This window comes from Fistularia commersonii, chromosome 21 (assembly GCF_037954325.1).
Source record: "Fistularia commersonii isolate RoL2024-O1a breed Wild chromosome 21, RoL_Fcom_v1.0, whole genome shotgun sequence".
In the NCBI taxonomy this organism is placed as follows: Eukaryota; Metazoa; Chordata; class Actinopteri; order Syngnathiformes; family Fistulariidae; genus Fistularia; species Fistularia commersonii.
Genome location: NC_141304.1, coordinates 16506579 through 16526115, shown reverse-complemented (window position 1 = coordinate 16526115; position 19537 = coordinate 16506579). Strand labels below are relative to the sequence as shown.

Here is a 19537-nt window from a genome sequence, read left to right as displayed (position 1 = left end):
TCCCCGACACGCGCTGTCACACACACACACGCAGGCGTCTTGCGGCAGAGCGATCTGAAATTCTCACCCGCAGGTCCGTGGCCGGGCGGCGGCTCCTGGGGGGCGGCGTCCCGTCGGGCTCCTTGTCCCTCCGGTTGCAGTCCAGCCGGACCTGACCTTCACACTCCGGGTGGCAGGTGTAGCTGCAGTCTGAGGGACATAAAGCAGAGCGGCGGCGGCTTCAGTTTCCGGCCGAGGCCGAGGGTCTCGTCAGAGGGGAAGCCGCTCGGTCGGCGCGGAGCTCGGGCGGAACGGCGGACTTCCACGGCCATACGGCGCCATCTAGCGGTCGCCATCAGCGTCACGCCTTAAACCAGGCGGGCCGCATTTAGGACGGGGTAATACTTCGTTAGTCCCCCCCCGCCCCCCCGCAGCACCCGGCAGAGGACAGGCATCGAGACACATTAAGGTTGACAAACAGACAACAAGCAGAGACATTGGAAGGACGGACAAAAAAACAGATAAACTGCTCCATGAGAAAAGGGGCAAAGGGGCAGACGTGACCCCGGCAGGTCAGAGCCGAGAGCTGCTTCTGTCCAGACTGCTGCTCGACACTCAGACGGCATTTACAGATGTAGATTTAGGTGTGTGTGTGTGTGTGGGGGGGGTTCAGCCGCTGCTGAATCCCTCACAGGTCATTGTTGCCCATCGGCAGCCGCTGCCATTATTTCTGGATTGTATTGTACTTTGTCCCCGTCAGTGGGAACGAGAGCCGGGCCAGCGAGACGCTCAGCGAGACGCTCAGCGCACCAGCAGAAGGTCTGGGGTTGCTGGCTCAGCTCACGGTGAGCACCACAGTGAGGAGCAGTCCTGAAGAAGCCAGGGCGGAGCAGAAAGACCAGTGCAGTTTAGAGAAGCTCTGACTCACTTCTTTTTATGGTGCAGCTGCTCATCATCAGCTGGATTCAAACCCAAACTCATGATCCTCCTCCCCCACTGAAGACGCTTGGCTCCACAGCACCCCCCCCCCCCCAGGGGTCGGAGGCCGCTTGTGTTCATCCCACATCTTCAGGAGAACATCACCTTGTTCCCTGCTGGGTCTGGACTGAAGGTGCAAACATCCCTTAGAAAGCCCTGACAGCGTTCCTGGATGATTCAAAGCTCCGTCTCTTCAGTTCAATCAAGAATCCCAGGAAGGAGCTCTTTGCTCACACACTCTTTTTAAAACGTGCTTTGAATGATTAGACTTTTCCAGACGTAAACGTGCACAGGGCAGCGCTGTCAGGTGACCTTCTGTAGGAGAGGACACTGGCCACTATGGTGACTGGTTTTCAGTAACAGTGAATGATGATCGTGGCTGAAACTCAAAGCAGAGTGTGTGTGTGTGTGTGTGTCAGGGGTCGGAGGAGTCGCTGCCAGCGGGCCGGCCGGAGGAAAGAGGAGCTCCAGATAAGCAGCATCCTGTGAGCGCCCGTCCAGAGGCGCAGCAGAAGGACAGAGACAAAGGAAGCCCGGAGAGGAAAGGAGGAGAGGAACTCCTTTCCTGGACAGCTTTCCATCTTCTCATCGTCCACAGCTTCTCAAACACATTTGTCCCAAAACCCCATGCAGACCCTCCCTGATGGTGGTGGATCCAGGAGGAGCAGGAGGTTCCCGGGGGAAACCCTTCCAGCAGCAACCCTGGCTGTTTTCTGTCTGTGGGAGGATGGCCTGCGAATGTGTGTGTGTGTGTGTGTGTGTGTGTGCGCGCGCATAGGTGTGTGTGTGTTGTCTATTGTAAGTCGCTTTGGATAAAAGCGTCTGCCAAATGCAATGTAATGTGTGTGTGTGTGTGTGTGTGTGTGTGTGTGTGTGTGTGTGTGTGTGTGTGTGTGCTCTCTACCTGCACGCCTTTGGAGTGATAAGCTTTCTTTTGGCCTCACCTGAGATCCAGACCGTTCCCACACTGATAAGGTGAACCCCCCCCCCCCCCCCCCCCCACACACACACACACACACACACACACCACCACTAGAAGGCAAAGGTTACCTGACACCTTCACACTGAGACTGGCCTGCTGAGTGTCTGTGTGTGTTAGTGTGAGTCTCTGAATCTCAGTGTGTGTGTGTGTGTGTGTGTGTGTGTGTGTGTGTGTGTGTGTGTGTGTGTGTGTGTGTGAGAGAGAGAGCCTCTGAGCTCAGAGGAGGTGTAGGTGGAGGAGTGGTTCTGGTGGAGGTCTGCCTGCAGACCTGGGCTCCAGCAGAGGAACTCCAGGGAGGAAACCAAAAGAGAAGTTCAGACTCGGACAAACCAGAGCCGAGTGTTTGAGTGGACCCTGAGGAACAAGTGGAGATCTAGACCTGCAGGGGGTTCCCAGGACCTGCAGGGGGTTCCCAGGACCTGCAGGGGGTTCCCAGGACCTGCAGGGGGTTCCCAGGACCTGCAGGGGGTTCCCTGGACCTGCAGGGGTGCCCAGGAGTTGCAGGAGTTCCCAGGAGCTGCAGGGGGTTCCCAGGAGCTGCACTGAGGTTCCTCTGCTGGACTTGGAAAGTCTTCTAGTTCTGAGCAACAAGAGTGTGGATTCCCCCTGCTGATGTTTGATTCTCCAGCTCTGGCCGGGGCTGAGATGGAGACCTGATTGTCAAGCTGGAGGACGCCGCTCGCCGCCGCCAGCCTGACAGAACCTGAGAGCCTTCAGGGAGTCCTGGACGTTCCTGAGCTCCGAGGCTCTCTGATCCCCGTGGACGGATCTTTCTGACTCCGAGTCATCGAGCTGATCTTCGCTCGGCTTTCGTTTCTTCTCCTCACGACCTTCCGTTAGTTGCCGTCCTCTCAGCGGCTTCCAACGGAGGGAAGAACCTTCATGACACCGTCCACGTCCACACACTTCTCAGCCGCCATCCCACCAGAGCCCTGGAGGAGGACGCTTCCTCCAGACTGAGCGGAGATGATGGTGTGACATCCTGCCGAGGGCAGGGTGGGGCCGATGCCCTGCTGGCCGTGGACACGCACACGCACACGCACACGCACACGCACACTCTCTGACGCCACCTTTGTTTTCCTTTGTCTCCTCCCCAGCAGACTCTGGAAACTCCACCCGGGCAAATGTCTTCCCATCTGCGTGGCGTCCCATGTCATGGTAGATGTTCCTCCACCCTGCTGCCGCTGCAGAGTGGGAGTGGGGCCGAAGAGGTCCAGATAAGCAGCGTCTCTCAGGTCACAGGAACCGAGCAGAGCGGCAGAGGACAGACTGGACGGGGGCCACGGCAGGGCGGGGGATGAGAGCTTCTTGATGAATCCATGATTCCAGAGGCTCGGAGGAGATCACAGGGGGATTAAGAGCAGATTTGAGGTCTTTGGGGGCTTTGGGCCGTCTGAGCTCCTCAGGGCTGATCTGAGCAGGCATCATCATGGAGGGGGGGGTGGATGGATGGATGAAGGATGGATCTAGACATGACTTCCTGATAGCTGGGGTTCCTCCTCTGCTCCTCAGGTCTCCGTCCGCCGCCCGCAGAAGCTCCTCGGAGCTGAGCGAACAAAGGACATGGCAGCCTCTCCCCGTTCTGAAGGACCTTCTCCTCCGCGGAGCTCCCGTGGCTCCTCGCCCGCCCTTTGCACGCCTTGCTTCAAGGCGGATTGAATTCCGGCGGCCGAGCAGAGGGATGAGTTAGCAAGTTGCCGTGCTTGCTTTGGCTTCTTCTGGAAGTTCTTCTGGCGAGGCTCGGGGAACCCGGCGGCCGCACAGAGGAGGTGGCGACTAGAGGAGGGATCGGGATCTCCGGCGACACGTGAAGCGACCGAGTTAGGAAGAGATACGTGAAGACGACGCCGGGCTGCTGCTGCTGCTCTGGAGCTTCACGCACGTTCATGAATGAGCAAATCTCACAGATGTTTGAGTTCAAAACCCTCCGGTCACCTTCTCCGGGCCTGAAATCCAGGCATCGCCGAGCCGGAGGTCGGGTCCGGCCGACACGCTGCTCGTCAGGTGACGGCGCTCGCCAGGCGAGGCGAGGGCCGGGTCACCTCAGCGGGGGGGGGAGGTTTCACAGAGGTTTCACAGAGGTTTCACAGAGCTTCCAGGAGAGCGACATGATCTCTCACTCCTGCTCCAGACCTTCTGAGCTTCCTCAGAGCATCTCTCTGCAGCCTGCTCACCGGAACATTCTACCATTCTATGCTCTCTGGTCACACACACACACACACACACACATACACACACACACACACACACACATATACATATACAGACACACACAAAGCAAGCAGCACAGATCAGCCAATGGAGGGTCAGCTCTGGAGGGCACTGAGGTTCAGACACACACACACACACACACACACACACATCTTTGTCCCGGTCCCCGACCGTCCACTCATCATGTGTCCCCGCGCTGCCTCGTCCAGCCGACCGCACGCCAGCGCCTGTCCTCCCCGTCCTACCTGTGGGGGGGAGCAGCGATCCGTTGGACGAAGATCTGCGGAGGATCCTCAGGCCGTCACTCCAGGAGCGGGACTTCGGGATCCTCTTCAGCAGCCGTCCCAGCCGCCGGGTCACCGGTCCGAAGCAGGCGCCGCCCGCCTCCCCGTCCGAGTCTCCGCCGACGCCCTCGGCCCCCGGACCGTCCCCTGGCCCCGGGCCGGGGGGCGCTATCTGCGCCATGGGCGGAGCGCCGCGCCGCCACCCGGCGGGCGCCGTCCTGTGCGCATAACCCACCCCGTCCCCGCCCTCCCGCCCCCAACTGCCGCCGTCCCCCTGAGGACCGCCCCCGAGCCGGCCCCGCCACCGCCCCCCTCCGCCATCCCAGCGCAGACACTCTGCTGCGGGTGCCACGTTCCCGACGGGCGGCCCCCCCCCCCCCGCCCGCTCCCTAACGCTCACCTGTCCAACCCCCGGCTCCGGCCCCCCCCTCGGCCCTCGGCTCGCCGTGGCGACGGCGGCGACGCTCTAAAGTCCCGTCGTCCGTGTGATCGGCACTCGGCTCTGCGGCTGCTGCTGCAGCATCGGCAGCTCCAGCCGGCTTAAAGAGACAGAACCCACACAGCTACACTCCACTGCCAGCCGCCTCTCCCTCCTCAACCTCCTCAACCTCCTCAACCTCCTCAACCTCCTCAACCTCCTCAACCTCCTTCACCTCCTTCACCTCCTTCACCTCCTCTCCTGCAACAGGAGTCAGTCTACTTGCTGTTTCCTCTAAATCCAGATCTCACTCGCATGCAGTAAATGTCTCCCTCAGTCTAAGGAGGGAGCATCATGCCAGTGTGAGCACGGGGGGCTACTAGTGTGTGTGTGTGTGTGTCTGTGTGTGTGTGTGTGTGTGTGTGTGCACTGGTTATTAATATGGGGTGTGAAAGAAGAAGCATCCTCCTGCCCTACTTCTCCCACCGAGGGCTCCGTTGGAACGCCATGTTCTCAGCGCCGCTCACCAGGACGTGATGTCACTACGACTCTGTCCGCATGAGAAGGTGCCGTCACCTGGTGGTGTCAGAGAGATGATGTCGCCCCCCGCCTGTGTCAGCCGGTCCGAGCCCCCCCGGCCTAATGTTCCCTCCGCCAAGGACGGACTAAATATAGCTGCCTGCACCTCCTCCTCAGCGGCCTCACAGCAGAGCAGAAGCACCATGCAGGTCTCTTTCATGTGTGACCACACTCACACACACACACTTGCACAGGGACAGACATACACACACACACACACACACACACACACACACACACTCAATCCCTCCCCGTGGTGCTGCTTGTCCCTCAGAACAGGAGAATCAAGCAGGTCTGCCACGGCTCCTTCCTGTGTCACCTCACATGTGCAGGTCCTGTGGACCACCGGCTTCGGACATCACATGACCGTGACCGTCGCTACGTGACCGTGACCTCCGCTGATTCCCAGATGATTTTTCCGATGACCCGACTTTGCGAGGATTCTGTTTCAGGCTATCTTCCCCGCCGTGTGAGCGTGCGGACGGTCCAGCGGGTGGAAGATGTTGGGGTCTCCACCGGGGAGGACGAGCCCTGGGGGGGGGGGGGGGGGGTCATTCGCTCCGTTCTAATGGCCGTTCGACAAACCAGCCGCACATAATCAGAGATTGGGCGCGGCGTCTGAGCAGATGGTGAAGTATTTGCAGCGCAGGTCCTGGAAGAGGAGCGGACAGAAGGCCTTCAGGTCACCCGTCAGGAGGAACTGAAGGACGCGTCCGTGCGTCCGAACCCCCCCCGGCGGGTTGGGGCGGTATCCCGGTGCCTGCCGGGTAATCTGTGGGGGCTGTTTGAGAGAGCCGGCGCCGCCCGCCGGGGCTCCCCAGAGCTTTAATTAAACTTAATCTGACATCTGACTCCGTCTGCCAGCCGGTAATCCTGCAGACATAATCCCGGGCAGAAGAACCCCCGCAGCCGCGGCGTCCCGCCCGCTGGCCCCGGCCGCGCTCACAGGGCCGAGCGGCGGATGAGGACCGAGCGTAGGACCCCCGCCTGCAAACTGGGCTCTCCTGCCAGGGGCCTCCCGAAGCTCCTCCGCGGTTTTAGATGTTCCTCAAACATGGAGCGTCGGTGGGGGACGGCCCTGGACCCCCTCGGCCTGCCGCCCCCCCAAACAGGGTCACGATATGGTCACGTATTACTGGCTAATTACCACGCGTCCCGGCGTCCTCCGGCGCGTGAACCCGTCTCCTGGCCTCCGGAGCTTCGCAGATCGTGACGTGCCAACGACCTCGGAGATGTTTTCCAGAACTCTCCGGAGGAAAAGGTCTTGGAATTTGTGATGGGAGGACAGAAGAGGAAGTGCCATTTTCTGCCCGCGGTGTCCCAGAGAAGGTCCTCTGGTTCTCAGGAGGACCTGCCGCTCTGATACGTCGGAGAAGATCAACACGTTTCCCGTCTGACTGTGGGCTGAGGAGGCGGAGATGATTTGAGGAGAGCAGACATCCAGAGGTCACAGATGTCCGACATGTCGCACTCATCAGACGCGACCGGTGGTCACACGCTACCGCTGGCCGTGCACATCTGCTCACTGTGTCTGAACGCCAGCGGGAGGCGGGAGGCTGCATACCTTCCATGAACTCATGAGATGATTAGAGTCCCCCCCTCACCCTCACCCACACACACACAGACACCCACACACACACACACACACACACACACACACACACGACGCGCCGCTGGTGGAGCTCCTCAGGCTCCGCCGGCGGCCAGAAGAACGGGAGCTATGACTCCGTCGGCGAACCGACGCCACATCAGACGGCGTGGCGAGCTCCGCTCTGCGCCGGCAGCGGTGACACTCAGAAGAGCTGAGCTGCCTCCTCCTGTCCTGCTTCATGGGAGAGCCGGGAGGCTGAGGTGGAGGGACGAGAAGAACCACGGAGGGCAGGAGAAGACAAAGACAGGGGATGATGGCTGTTTATGCTTCAACGGCCTCCATCCCTGTCATTTGCTGGGTGTAGTTGAAAGATGAGTGTGTGAGTGTGTGTGTGTGTGTGTGTGTGTGTGTGTGTGTGTGCGTGCATTTTCTATTTCGGCAGTTTTGGTTGCGTTTTTCAACCACAGAGAAATGCCATGAAATTCCCAACATTTCTCATCTTTCTCTCGTTAGAAAACGTGTTGCGGTCACACACACACACACACACACACACACACACACACACACACACACACACACACACACACACACACACACACATCTGTGATGTTTGGCCAGAAATGGCAGCAGGAAAGACGATAAATATTCTCGAGGTCATTTGCTGGAAGAAAGGGGGAAGTAGAAGCAAGAGAATCTTGAGGAGGAACTCCTGGGGTTTCTGTTAGTGTGTGTGTGTGTGTGTGTGTGTGTGTGTGTGTGTGTGCGTGTGTGTGTGTGTGAATCTCCCTCCCACTCCAGTGCCTCCCCTGCTACAGCAGTGAATCACTGAGCTCTGCAGAGCTGGACAAACACTGTCCTCCAGTTCAGGCGCCTCATCTGTCCTCCTCCTAACGTCGTCCCACCCCTCCATCGTCTCCAGCCACTCATCCTCCTCTCCTCTCCTCTTCTGCCCCCCCACGCCGTTCCTTCTCTTCTCGCCGGCCCTTTTGTCGTCCCCGTTTCTCCTACTTCACTTCCAATCTCTCGCTCCGTTGCTTCGTCTTTGACTGTTCTGCCTCTTCATGCTGACACAGTGCCAGCTCAGCAGGCAGGGGCGCACACACACACACACACACACACACACTCATGTACTTCATCAGATGTGCATCTGAGGAACCGGTTCAGGCTGAGAAGCGTGGGATATCAGGTGTTTCTGGACGGTTGTACCAATAGACACAAGCAAATCACCTTCCTGCCTCTGCACAGGTGAGACCGACACGCCGCCGCCACGGCAACCTGGTGACGAAGCAACAACACTGACTGACTGACTGACTGATGACTGACTGACTGACTGACTGACTGATGACTGACTGACTGCACACAAGCAGAGCTCTTTAAGTTATAATCTTCTTACATGAGCAGGTGAAACACAGGCCGACTCAGACACCCTCCTCCGGGATGGAGCAAACACAGGGGAAGAAGGCCATCTCCCAGCGTTCTCGCTCTCTCTCTCTCTCTCTCTCACACACACACACACACACACACACACACACACACACAGGTCTCCCCATCCGGGACCACCCAGGGGCCACCTGGGGCCTCTGGTTTCCAAAAGAGGTGGCCAAAAATGTGTTCGGTGAGGAGACTGCAAATCACAGAGGGGGAGCTGTGTGTGTATGTGTGTGTGTGTGAGAGAGAGAGAGAGAGAGATAGCCTTTCTTCCCTCTCTCTTACACACACAGACACACAGTCACACATAAACACACACACACGCACAGGTGAGGGGTAGCGGTGTGTGTTCGTCGGGGTGCTACTCACTCTGGCACTGCAGCGCTTGCGCGGTGACCTGGCGGCTGCAGGCGTCGCACCAGTCCCGGGCGAGGGACTTGGCTTCGAACCGGTGTCCGGCTCCGCTCTCCGGGCTGAAGATGGCCCAGGCTTCCCGGCGCGGGGGCTCGGTGCGGGCCAGCCTCACCACGCCGGTCCTGCCCTGCGTCAGCCGCTCCAGCGGGAAACCGCCGCCGCCGCCGCTGCCGTCCCGCGCCGCCGCGCCGTGCGCGGAGCCGCGGCGCCGCTGCGCTCCCCGGTGTCCGTCGGTCGCGCCGCCCCCGCCGGGCTCCGCGCTACGTGGCGCCTCGGCGGGCGTCCGGACCCCCCGCTCCTCCCCGGCGCTCCTCCGGAGCATCATCCGGTCCCAGGAGGCCCTCCGCAGCGGGCCGGCCTTCCGGAGCCGGGGGTCGGGCTCCAGGCCGGGCTGCTGGCCCGCCACGCTCGCAGACGCCATCCCGTGCGGCCGCTCCGAGCGTGTGCCGGCGCGCCGCTCCGTGCGCCGAATGTCAACCCCACCGGCGGCCGGCGCGGCGGGCGCGCCGTGACGTCACGGGGCGAAGACGAACACGCCGACGGGCACGGGCGCGCGCACGACGGCCGGCCCACCGAAACACGGCGCCGGAAGTGACGCGTGGCGACGCCGACCTTTGAGAAGAACCCGCTCGAAAAACGAACACGCGGAGGAGATCCGACTGCGGAACACGAAGACCCGCGGAGATCCTGACGCGGAGCGGACGGACACGCGCTGAGGAGGCTGCGAGAGCCCGCCGCCGCCGCCGCCGCCGCCGGTGCCGTCCCGGTCCGCCGCCTCCGATACACCCCCGGCCCGCCGCCCGGGCCCGGCCTCTCCGTCAGGCCCGTTGTGGAGTGTTCCCGTCAGCTGAGGCAGCATCACGAGGCGCCCAACCGCAGCTCACACACAGGGAAGTGTGTGTGGCGTGGAACCTCCGTGTCATCCGCAGCAGTCGGTTCAGATCTGCCTTCAAATAAATCCCGTCTCATCAAATGACATCCGGAGCCAAAGCCAGGCGTGGCGGCCCGACGGACGCTTTTCTCCCGGTCCGTCCGGGACGCCCCGGTGGATCCGGGCGATGGAACGCGATCCAGGAAGGCCTTCGCCACCGAAGTCCGTTAGAAGCACAATAACAAACACACACACAGAAAATCCACTCGTGCTGATCCGTGTCCCGTCACGGATCTTATCTAACTTTATTGATTGTCTTCGTCCGCCTCCTGCCGACGGCGCTGTCGGGCGGGTCACGGTGCGGGTGGCCGGTCCACGCCGGGCTCCCGAGCTGCAGCAGAGGTCACCGTTCCAAGACCCAGGGAGGGGAGGGAGGCGTCTTCCGTCGGGCCAGGCGCCGAGGGACGGACGGACGCGGCACCAACACACCGCTCGATGATCTTGTTGTTGGACTGCAGTTCTCTGGCCAGAATTTCCATTTCGTCCTTCAAGTGGTGCATTCTGAGGCGAACGCAGGCATGTTAGCACGGCAAGCTAGTCTCCGTCACCAGCGCGCACACACACACACACACACACACACACACACCTAGAGATGATCGGGGTTTTGTCGCCGGCCGGGGCTCCGGGCGGCTGTCCTGGGACGTTGCACTGCAGAGCGGCCAGGATGGTGTCCAGAGTCTGAGGTGGACAACAGGACAGGTGAGAGGTCACCTCAGACAGAGGCGGGTCAGAGGACTGGGGTGTCCTCTTGAGGACGTCTGCGGGTAATGAAAGGTGGAACGCTGACTTTGTTCTGCTGCCGCTCGTTTATCTCCAGGTCTGCCAGCAGGCCGTCGGAGAAGGAGCCGAACTCCAGCAGCCGGGTCCGCATGTCCAGTAAGACGCTGAAACACAGTAGATGCGCTAAGCGGAGGCCGAAGCCGAGCCATCGGACCCCCGACCGACGGAGGAAACGCCGGCTCTCGAATCGCTCGATCTACATCGGTCTGGCGGGGAAACAGCCGGACACGTGGCCCTCGTGCTCGGTTTGTGAGGAGGGCCGCCGGCCGTCTCTGGACCGAGAACGGGTGAAGGGGTGCCTCCGGGCCGCGGCCCCGGGGAGACGTCCACATTTCCCTCCTATCGGCCGACGGACAGCTCAGCGATGGAGGTGTTTTTGCATTACCGGGACCGTTCTAAGGGCGGGGCGCGTTACGCGTCCTCTGTCCGAAGCCCCCGCCCTCCGTGAGTCGCCGCCAGGAACGACACGCTTCAGTTTAGGCGTCCGAGAGCCGCCCTGACCTGTTCCATGAGCGCGTGGAGGCCAGAAGCTCCTTGTATCTCTGCACGCAGTCCTCTCTGAAGAGGGACTTCACGCGCTTAATGTCTGCCGACAGGTGGATTCTGGGAAAGCGGAGACAAGCAGATTACGGCGGGGCTCAGAATATCCTTGGCACGCCGGCCACACGGTCGCGTCTTTACTTCTCAAACTTGTGGATTTGCTCGTCGTTGTACGCCAGCTCTGTGGTGAGAGAGAACACCGAGTTAGGCGCGGCCGTGACCGGGAACCTCAAAGAGAGAAGCCCACGCACTGCCGACGAGCCGGTCTTTGCGGTAGTGCTCGTGGATGGCCAGTATCTTCTGGAAGAGCGTCTTCATTTTTTGAAGGCTGGAGGAGACAAAAGCTCTCAGATATTACAGCTCCTCTGCGGAGACGTCCCACCTTCCCGCCCCGTCTTCCCCGGATCACCTTCTGTCGGTGGCCAGAGTCTCCGCCAGCTTTGCCTGCTCGATCTGCAGACGCTCCAACCGGTTCTCGAACACCTGGATCCCTCTGGTGTAGGCGGGCAGGTTCTCCTTCACCTGCGGGCACGAGAGGCATGAACCTCGGTCGGTCCCAGGACAGACCCCCCCCCCCCGAGTGCCACAGAGTGTCCTGTTACGCTCCCCGCCTCACTCACCAGGAGCAGCCTGCCGCTGGGGTCGGCGGAGGCCGGGCTCTCGGGGCCGCTGGCGCCTCTGAGCAGGAGGGAAGAACCACATGAGGGGGCGCATAAGAGGAAGACGAAGGGTCAGAGGCGGCGTCACGGAGACGTCTGTCCCGCTTTGAGCGTCGGACTCACAGCGTGCGGATCCTCCGTTCCACACCGAGGCAGCACTGCAACCTGATGGCCATCTTTGCGATGGCGTGCAGAGCCTCCCCGCACTCCCTGCGCACACTCATCCTGGAAAACAAACACGGCCTGTCTCAGCTGGGGGCCTTCCCAAGGTGTGTGTGAAGAGAAGCTCCTCATAAACACACACGCACGCACGCACACACACACACACACACACACCATCTTTTTCTTATCTGCCGTGCATTTCTAACAGAAGCCTGTTTTTCCTGCAGTAGACGTAGTCCCTGTTTCTAGAGTAGAGCCTCTACCGCCGAGCACTGGGCTGCTTCCTGCAAAGGCTCTGGAGGAGCTCAAGTTGAGCAGTGACTCTGGAAAAGTCTCCACACTGGTGTTAGTGCACCAGGCCTGCTCCTGATGTGGTTGAATCGGGTCTGGAACCTCTTCTCCACGCAGGGAACTCTGGCGGGACGCCGAGCGGCTTCTCAGTACTCGTGCCACGCCAGAACGCCAAACTTCAAATCCTGAGCAGGCAGAAGACACTTAATGGTCTTGGGGACCAAATACCTTCCTGACCTACTTGAGCGGCGAGACCTTCCAGACGTGCCGGGTCAGGCGCCGTTTCTGGAGTCGCAGCTAAACTCGGAGAAGCCGGCGTCTGACCGCACACTCCTGGATGGGAGTCCCGAAGCCTGAGAAATCAGGACTTGGTACAAACGGAGCGCCTCCTCATCTGTGCTTATTCCAGGTGACGTCAGACCGCTGTTGTCACCGTGGAGGGAAATGAACTCCACCCGCTTTCAGACGGTCTCATTTAATGGTGTGTGAGAAGATCCACTGGGAGGTAAAGATGAGCGGAGGGCAGAAACAGGATGCGGATCGAAGGTGATTCCGGGCTCAGAGGAGGAGGGAAAGTTTGCCCGGGGTCACGAACCCTCACCGTTTGGCACAGACTGAAGCAAATAGCGCGTGTGTGTGTGTGTGTGTGTGTGTGTGTGTGTGTGTGTGTGTGTGTGTGTGTCTCACGTGTAGCTGTAGTATCCTTCCAGCAGCAGCTCCCGGTGTGTGTGCATCATCTCCACTATCCTCTTATACTGGTGAACCACTCCCACCAGCACCTGCAGCAGGAGGCATCCCAAGGGTTAAAGACGGCGTGCGGCGCAGAGGCCGAGCGCCGCGGCTCCGAGCACCTTGGTGAAGCTGTAGTCCGTGGCCACATCAAACTTGGAGGGGATGACGGGGGTCTCCGCTGCAGACAGAGAAGCGACGGGTGAGAGGCTCCGGTGGCGGGAGCTCCGAACAGGAGCCGGACGGCGCTCGCGCCCATCCAGGACTCCCGAGCGTGACGGACTTACGTTCTCTGAAGGGCACGCCGCAGTTCACCTCGTGCGCGGGGCTCAGCAGCAGGAGGGGTCGGTCCGCCGAGGTGCAGGGGAGGTTGACCACCTTCATGTTGGCCTCCAGGGCCAGGTCGTGGCCCAGGTACTGCAGGCGTTGCTGCGGGACCCCGATGCCGGTCTGAGACTCCACCTCCTCATAGAGGGCCGACAGCCTGGCGGACGGAGGACGCTTTCCTCATTGAACAAACCATGGCGCCTCCATTCCGTCCGCTCCTGAGAGCGTTTCTTCACCGCGTGGCTCGACGGAGGCGACCGGAGACGTTTCAGTGCCCGATCGGCGCATCGTGAACTACTCGGACACAAAGCGCGCACGTGTTACAGTTGCCTCTCTGGTCGGCCGCCTGCTACCTCCACACTGTGTGAGCCGCCGGCTCTGTTTGAAACCAAAAACGAGCCGTTTAACGTGACGGGCGATCCAGGGCTGACCAGAGGACTAAGAGAGCAGCGTGAGGGCATCCAATGACACGGGTGATGTCAGTTCTGGATCACTCCTGGAAAATAACTTGATTTTAATTACTGTACTTTTCAGACCATAAATCTTCTTTTTCATGCTTTGTCTGGTCCTGCCACTTGTACTCAGGTGCGACTTCTATATTAAAATATCTACGGTAATTACACATGTTCGTTATTTTCATACTGACAACCGCGAGAGTGCGCTCTGGGCTCGAGTGCCAGTATCTGCAACTCCTATTACTCCATGGAAATTTTAAATTTAAACATCAACTCAACACAAATGTCCCTGAAAGGAAAATGCTATTCTGCAAATTACAAGCCGCGAGTGGGGAAATATGTGGCCGAAAACGCTAATCGAGCGGCAGAAAGAAAGTTTGGAGTGAGCGAGAGACAAGGGCGGGACTGGCCAAAGGCAGAGGATACTCTCACTGCAGTCTAACTGCAATGAAGAAAGCAACAAGAAGGTTAATCGCGGGCTAAAAGCTAGAGGAACGAGATCACAGATGGTTGCTTGAACAACGTGCTGCCGGGAGACGCTTGCAGTCACGGCGCAGTCACGTCTCCACGCCCAGATAGTCGCCAAGGCGACGAATGACTTTACGGGAGGCCTTGTCGGTGTTGACGCTTCATGCTAGGAAGCCGCCTCTCGATCAGAGCTCGGACAACCATGTTCCAAAAACAGCCACGCAGAAGAGGAAGTGGCGCGCCGCCGACCTCCGGAGTTGGACGAGTTGATCGGAAGTGACACCGAAAATGAAAAATTCAACGGATTTCGTGATTTGGAGTGACATCGAGAGTTTGGTAAACTTTTACGATTTGTTATTTATACTATAGTTAGCAGAATAGCTCTTAATATGTTACATTAACATACCAGATACCTGTACGGCGTCTTGCTCTCTATTCTGTCGTTACTACCATTGTAACGACACCGGAACTGTTTAGATAAATATTCAGGCTGGCTGTGAACGGGTTTTGGGACGACAGAGAGCGAGGGGATGTTTAATTGCTCATTGCTATAATTGTCCTCATGAAGATCAGGTCTAACGGTCAGATGGTCAATGTTGACTCGTCCGCTGGAACGTTACAGTAACTTGAATGGCTGCTCTCGGTCTCTGATTTTATCAAATACCCCCCAAGATGCGACTTAAAGTCCAGAGAGACTTATATATGTTCTTTTCGTCTTCATTATGCATTTTTTGGCTGTTGCGACTTCTACTCTGGAGCGACTTATAGTCCGGATAATACAGTTCTCCACGGTGTCCCGGTCAAAACGACTTCCCAACGGTCTGGATTCGGACATACTGGGAAAAAAAGTGCGACGTCGACGAGCAGCTTTGACGCATTCGATGCATGGCGACGCTGGACGTAGATGAAGATATCAGGGTGTGGCGTGGAGGAGCAGCTTACGTGTTGTGATGGTGGATGTAGATGCAGTGCACGGTGGCCTGCTGTAATGCAAACAGGTGGACCGGCTGCCGCTGCAGTATGTCTGTGGTGGCGGTGAAGAACTGGTCGAAACCCCAGCATCTCTCCTGGTCGGCCTCCAGGACGCCGGCCAGCACAGGGACCAGGTGCACCTTCAGACCCCTGGGGGGACGAAACAGACACATGAAGGTGGCCAAGGTACCCTTTGGGAACGGACTAAGAAGAAGCGCCGTGCTTAGATCTTTTTTGAGGTTAAAGCACTAATTGGGGCAACCTTGGACCGGAAGTACTTCACACAGTGTCGCCCTCTGCAGACACCCGGGGGGGCGCGGACCCCGATATTCGTTGAAGCACTACTCTAGCTGGATAATCAAAGGATGTGTGTCCGCGCCACCGTCAGGAAGTGACATACTGTGACAGCTGGCAGCTGTTGGGGAGGTGATAAAGCCACTCGATCACGCCGTTATTGGCGCGCTGCACCCCCGCTATGGCCCCCGTCGGCTTCTCCGTCGTGATTTTATACCTGAGGAACACAAGACAAACCTTGCAGAGGGCCGTCATGAAACACAGTTGCTTTTCTAACCAATCCAGGGTTGCAGACGGACATGGTTTGCTTGTTCTTGCGGGGTCCTCCGTACGGCACGAAGGGAAGGCTGCCTGTCGCTGCGTGGTAGAAGGTCACGCCGATGCTCCACAGGTCCACGCTCACTCCGTACGACTTCTGATGGGGCTTACGCAGCACGGCACGCTCGTACATGTCTGGGTGCTACACACACACACACACACACACACACACACACACACACACACACACACACACACACACACACACACACACACACACACACACACACACACACACACACACACACACACACACACACACACACACACAATGTAATCATGGGGCCCCACATTTCCTACTACATGCGCATGCTTTCTAAGGTGGAGAATTTCCATGCCCCTCCAGACGGACCGAAGACAGAGGCCAAGATAAAAAAAGATTTTGCTCCGTCAGGCCTTTTCTGAGATGTTCTTTATCTGCCTCTGGTTTGCGTCCCTTTGCGAAGCCGTGGAGATCAGGCAGGACGACACCAAACCCTCCAGGAAGTCACAACTGCCATGTCAATTCTAGTCAGAATCGTCTCCTCGTGGCGCCTGGACTTTCTTCCCTTCTTCAGAGGTTAGGGGCCGTGGGGAGTTTCCGATCTTGTCATGTGATCGGGAGTTGATTTGCACAAACTGGGTTGAAGCGACTCGGGCCGGCCCCGAGCCTGGCGGTTAGCGACAGAAACCCCCCCGCGGCCCAATCCGTCCGAGGAAGCCTTTCGGATGAGAGGGGAAACGTCTTCGAGGGAAGAAGGTTTGGTCCGGATGCCGCGAGAAGAAGATTCTGTCAAGAATGAACCATGACCTGGAGGAAGGAGATCCTCCGGACAACTGCCCTGTGAACCGTTTGTCCAGTAGAGGGCGCCATTGTCCTCCGGCACAGGAGGCTGGAGCGTCCTCCTCTCCGAGTGGACTTCATTTCAAAGGCTGAGACACCGGCACACATTTGGCAACTGGTGCTTTTAAAGAGGTTGATGTGAGGTGCCGACACGACCCCTCGACTTCTGCGAAGGATTTTTCACATTTCATTTTGTGACTTTTGGCCGACCCTCTGCGCAGAAGACCCTGCTGAGGTGCCTTCATTTATTCAACCTCATACTTTGCGACGCCACATTTGCATTCGCGTCGACACACATTTTTCCGCTAATCTCACCAGATACTCTTCTGTTCCGTAGACGGACGCGAACTTCTCGTCGTCCTCCAGCTCCCTGGCCGCGCCGAAGTCGGTCAGCTTGTAGACGGACTTGCCATCTTCTCCGACCTGCCGCATGATGTTTCCTGGCTTGATGTCCCGGTGCACCACGCCGTTCTCCCGCAGGTGGTTCATTCCTTGCACTGAGCACAGAGCAGAGGGAGGCGCAGTTCTGCTACGGGGTTCTAACGGCCTCCTGTCGATCAGACTGTCTGATCCAGAGGATCAGCATGTGAAAATCAGCCGTTTCCACCCACCGACGCACAGCAACACGACCAGGAACTCGGCTTCCGGCAGGCCAAAGGCGTTTTCCGGTTCCTCGAGCAGGCTGAGCAAACTGCCCCCGGAACAATATTCCATCACAAGCACCTTCTGCTTGGAGGGCAGCTGGAAGACAGAGCGGAGAGGTGACGTGCGGCGTCCTCTCCTGTGCACTCCCACCTTCTGACAGAGTGACGACCAGCGAATGGAGGTCCCTCCAGACACACAGACAGATTCATCACCTATTCCTAAAAACACAAGACTGGACAAACAGCGGCACCCAATCAGAATTATCCCTCCAGGTTGCGACCGGGACAAACACAGTAGTGGCTGCCGGGTCGCCAGTTCCTGCTGACATCGGACAAGAGGCGGGGTTTAACCTGGACCTGTCAATCACAGGGCCGCGTGCAGGCATCCAACCACACACTCTCCCGTGCGCACCTCAGACGTCGATGAACCTGCGGAGGAAGTCTGAGAACTTGGGAACCACCTGGTGCTCTGCTTCCCGTACCTCCTCCACCGTGAACAGCTTGACGATGTTGCTGTGGTTAAGCTTCCGCAGCATCTCGAACTCCCTCATCTGGACCTCGTGGGGCCGGTTGTAGCTCGCCGCGTTGAACACCTTGACAGCCACCAGCTGTCCAGTCCTCTGAACACGCACACACACACACACACACACACACACACACACAAAGTTGACATTCAAGGTTACTCCAATTTCCTGCCCGTCGGGCAAGGACGTCCTCCTGCGTTGCAGCTCAAAGACTCCCCGAAGCCTCAAAGACAGAACACCTGAGATGTTCGTCGCTGGTTCGCCACTTCCTGGACGTGACCTACAAGATAAATCCCTGGGCGTGTGACCTTCGCCGCCCCCTGGGCGCCAGCAGGAAGCCGACGCACAGAGGCTGCAGCGGCGGCCCGAAAGCTGCCCGAGGCTGCGGTGCAAGGCGGTTTTGTATCTTTTGATTTTTGAGATAATTATGACGAAGGTGGGCGCCTGATGACATCTGTCTGTCACTTGTTTATATTCTGAAAAAACAACATGGGGGAACAGATCCAGTTTGAACTGACGCGAAGAATCCTGCGTTGTTATTGATAACCTTCCATTGCTATTGGTTATCTTTGATTGGGTAGCTCTTGAGAAAAGCAATTAATTGGTAACATTCTCGTGGTTTCTTTCTATGTCCTCTCTTCTTAGCAGGTTTCTGAAGGGAAATCATCTGGGAAAAGTGAACATGTTTACGTGTCGTGAGTCCTTCGCCACGGTCCGGAGGTGAGCCCGCAGGCCGCCTACCTTGTTGCGGGCCCTGAACACGCAGGCCGTGGCCCCCTGGCCCAGCACGTCCTGCAGGGACCACAGGTAGCTGGCGGTGCTCGCCGTCACGGCGGACATGCTGGGGGGCCGGAGGGGAGCCGGGCGGGGGGCCGGGCGACGCCTTCACGGTCCCTCGGACAAGCACGGACGGGGACCTCCGAGAGGGTCAGAACCAGCAAGGAAAGCGCCCGACACTGTTTGTTCCCAGCATTTTCGGGGACCCCGAACGCCTCACCTGCTGTTTACCTCTGAGTCCGCCGTGCTCTGCTCGCTTACTAGCTCAGCTTCCCCTAAATGGCTAATATGACTAATATCTTTGACGATCCATTTATTTGTTTTGAACTCAAGCCGGACTCCTCACCCTCGTCTTGCTGCCTGATAGGAATCCGGCATCGGCACAACAAACACGAAAAGCGACACAAAATCTGACTTGTAAAGTTTAAAAAAAGACTTTAAATTAGGAGTAAAAGTTATCAATCTGTCTGTCTGACTCGTCTCCGGAACCGCGGTCATGAGGAAGTGCGGGCGCTGCGGGGAAAGGCGGCTCCCGCGCCGCGGAGAGGAAGTGAGCGGAGCCCGCCGCCCACTGCGGAAGCACGGCCCCGCTACGAGTTCTTCTTCCAATCAGGAAGCGGCTCTTTCCACAGTCTCTAGTAAAGGCGTACGTGATTGGTCAAAATGCCCCTCCGCCTCCCTCGCAACTTCGACCGTGGAAACGCAAATGTGCGGAAATCCGCCCGAACTGGCAACGCAAGAGCTTTGCCCCCTGAGGGAATGAACCACTGAATGATGCGTTATGGATCCCCAAGGGGAAATTCGTTTTTTTTTCCCATATTCGCATCGTAAAACTTTGTCAAACACACTTTTAAAGCTGAATGTGCTGCGATTGAAAACACACGGCGGGGGTCTTTTTCGAGGCCCTCCGGTGTTTTGTCCGGCTCGGGTGCAAGAGGAGGCAGAAGGAGCAGAACGTCCGTGTCCTCCGTGGATTCCA

The 19537-nt window shown here is 58.4% G+C and overlaps 2 protein-coding genes across 4 annotated transcripts in view; both read right to left on the bottom strand.

Moving 5' to 3' along the window:
- rassf5 (Ras association domain family member 5) overlaps positions 1 to 9321 on the bottom strand; it is a 19827-nt gene extending 10506 nt beyond the window's left edge. The window contains exons 1-2 of one of the 2 annotated variants that reach the window (XM_086168659.1): positions 8820 to 9321; positions 68 to 189 (exon numbers count right to left, since the gene is read on the bottom strand). In XM_086168659.1, the coding sequence (XP_086024785.1) occupies positions 68 to 189; positions 8820 to 9285 (588 nt within the window). In that variant the 5' untranslated portion in view covers positions 9286 to 9321. Of the gene's footprint in view, positions 1 to 67; positions 190 to 4395; positions 4645 to 8819 lie in introns of those variants that run through there. The other variant, XM_086168660.1, reaches the window with a different exon arrangement.
- A 680-nt stretch (positions 9322 to 10001) lies between these two features.
- ikbke (inhibitor of nuclear factor kappa B kinase subunit epsilon) lies at positions 10002 to 19129 on the bottom strand. 2 transcript variants are annotated; one of them, XM_086168988.1, is made up of 20 exons: positions 18779 to 18916; positions 18523 to 18698; positions 17740 to 17877; positions 17225 to 17354; positions 16929 to 17110; positions 15772 to 15932; positions 15579 to 15689; positions 15149 to 15328; positions 13244 to 13440; positions 13079 to 13137; positions 12915 to 13006; positions 11898 to 11999; positions 11736 to 11793; positions 11525 to 11637; positions 11367 to 11443; positions 11257 to 11296; positions 11077 to 11178; positions 10583 to 10679; positions 10382 to 10473; positions 10002 to 10296 (listed from the first exon to the last, which is right to left on the bottom strand). In XM_086168988.1, exons 2-20 carry the CDS (start codon positions 18619 to 18621, stop codon positions 10089 to 10091), a joined length of 2238 nt encoding a protein of 745 aa, XP_086025114.1. In that variant the 5' UTR covers positions 18622 to 18698; positions 18779 to 18916; the 3' UTR covers positions 10002 to 10088. The 2 variants fall into 2 exon arrangements, with proteins under 2 accessions (XP_086025114.1, XP_086025113.1); XM_086168987.1 differs by having other exon boundaries at positions 18523 to 19129.
- Positions 19130 to 19537: the final 408 nt, after the last annotated feature.

Coding starts and splice junctions, on each gene's coding strand:
- ikbke (XM_086168987.1), bottom strand. CDS start 18,621: ATGTCCGCCGTGACGGCGAGCACCGCCAGCTACCTGTGGTCCCTGCAG. Junction 15,933..16,928: donor ACGGAACAGAAGAGTATCTG/GTGAGATTAGCG, acceptor GTGTGTGTGTAG/CACCCAGACATGTACGAGCG. Junction 15,329..15,578: donor AACAGCTGCCAGCTGTCACA/GTATGTCACTTC, acceptor TCGTCCCCCCAG/GGGTCTGAAGGTGCACCTGG.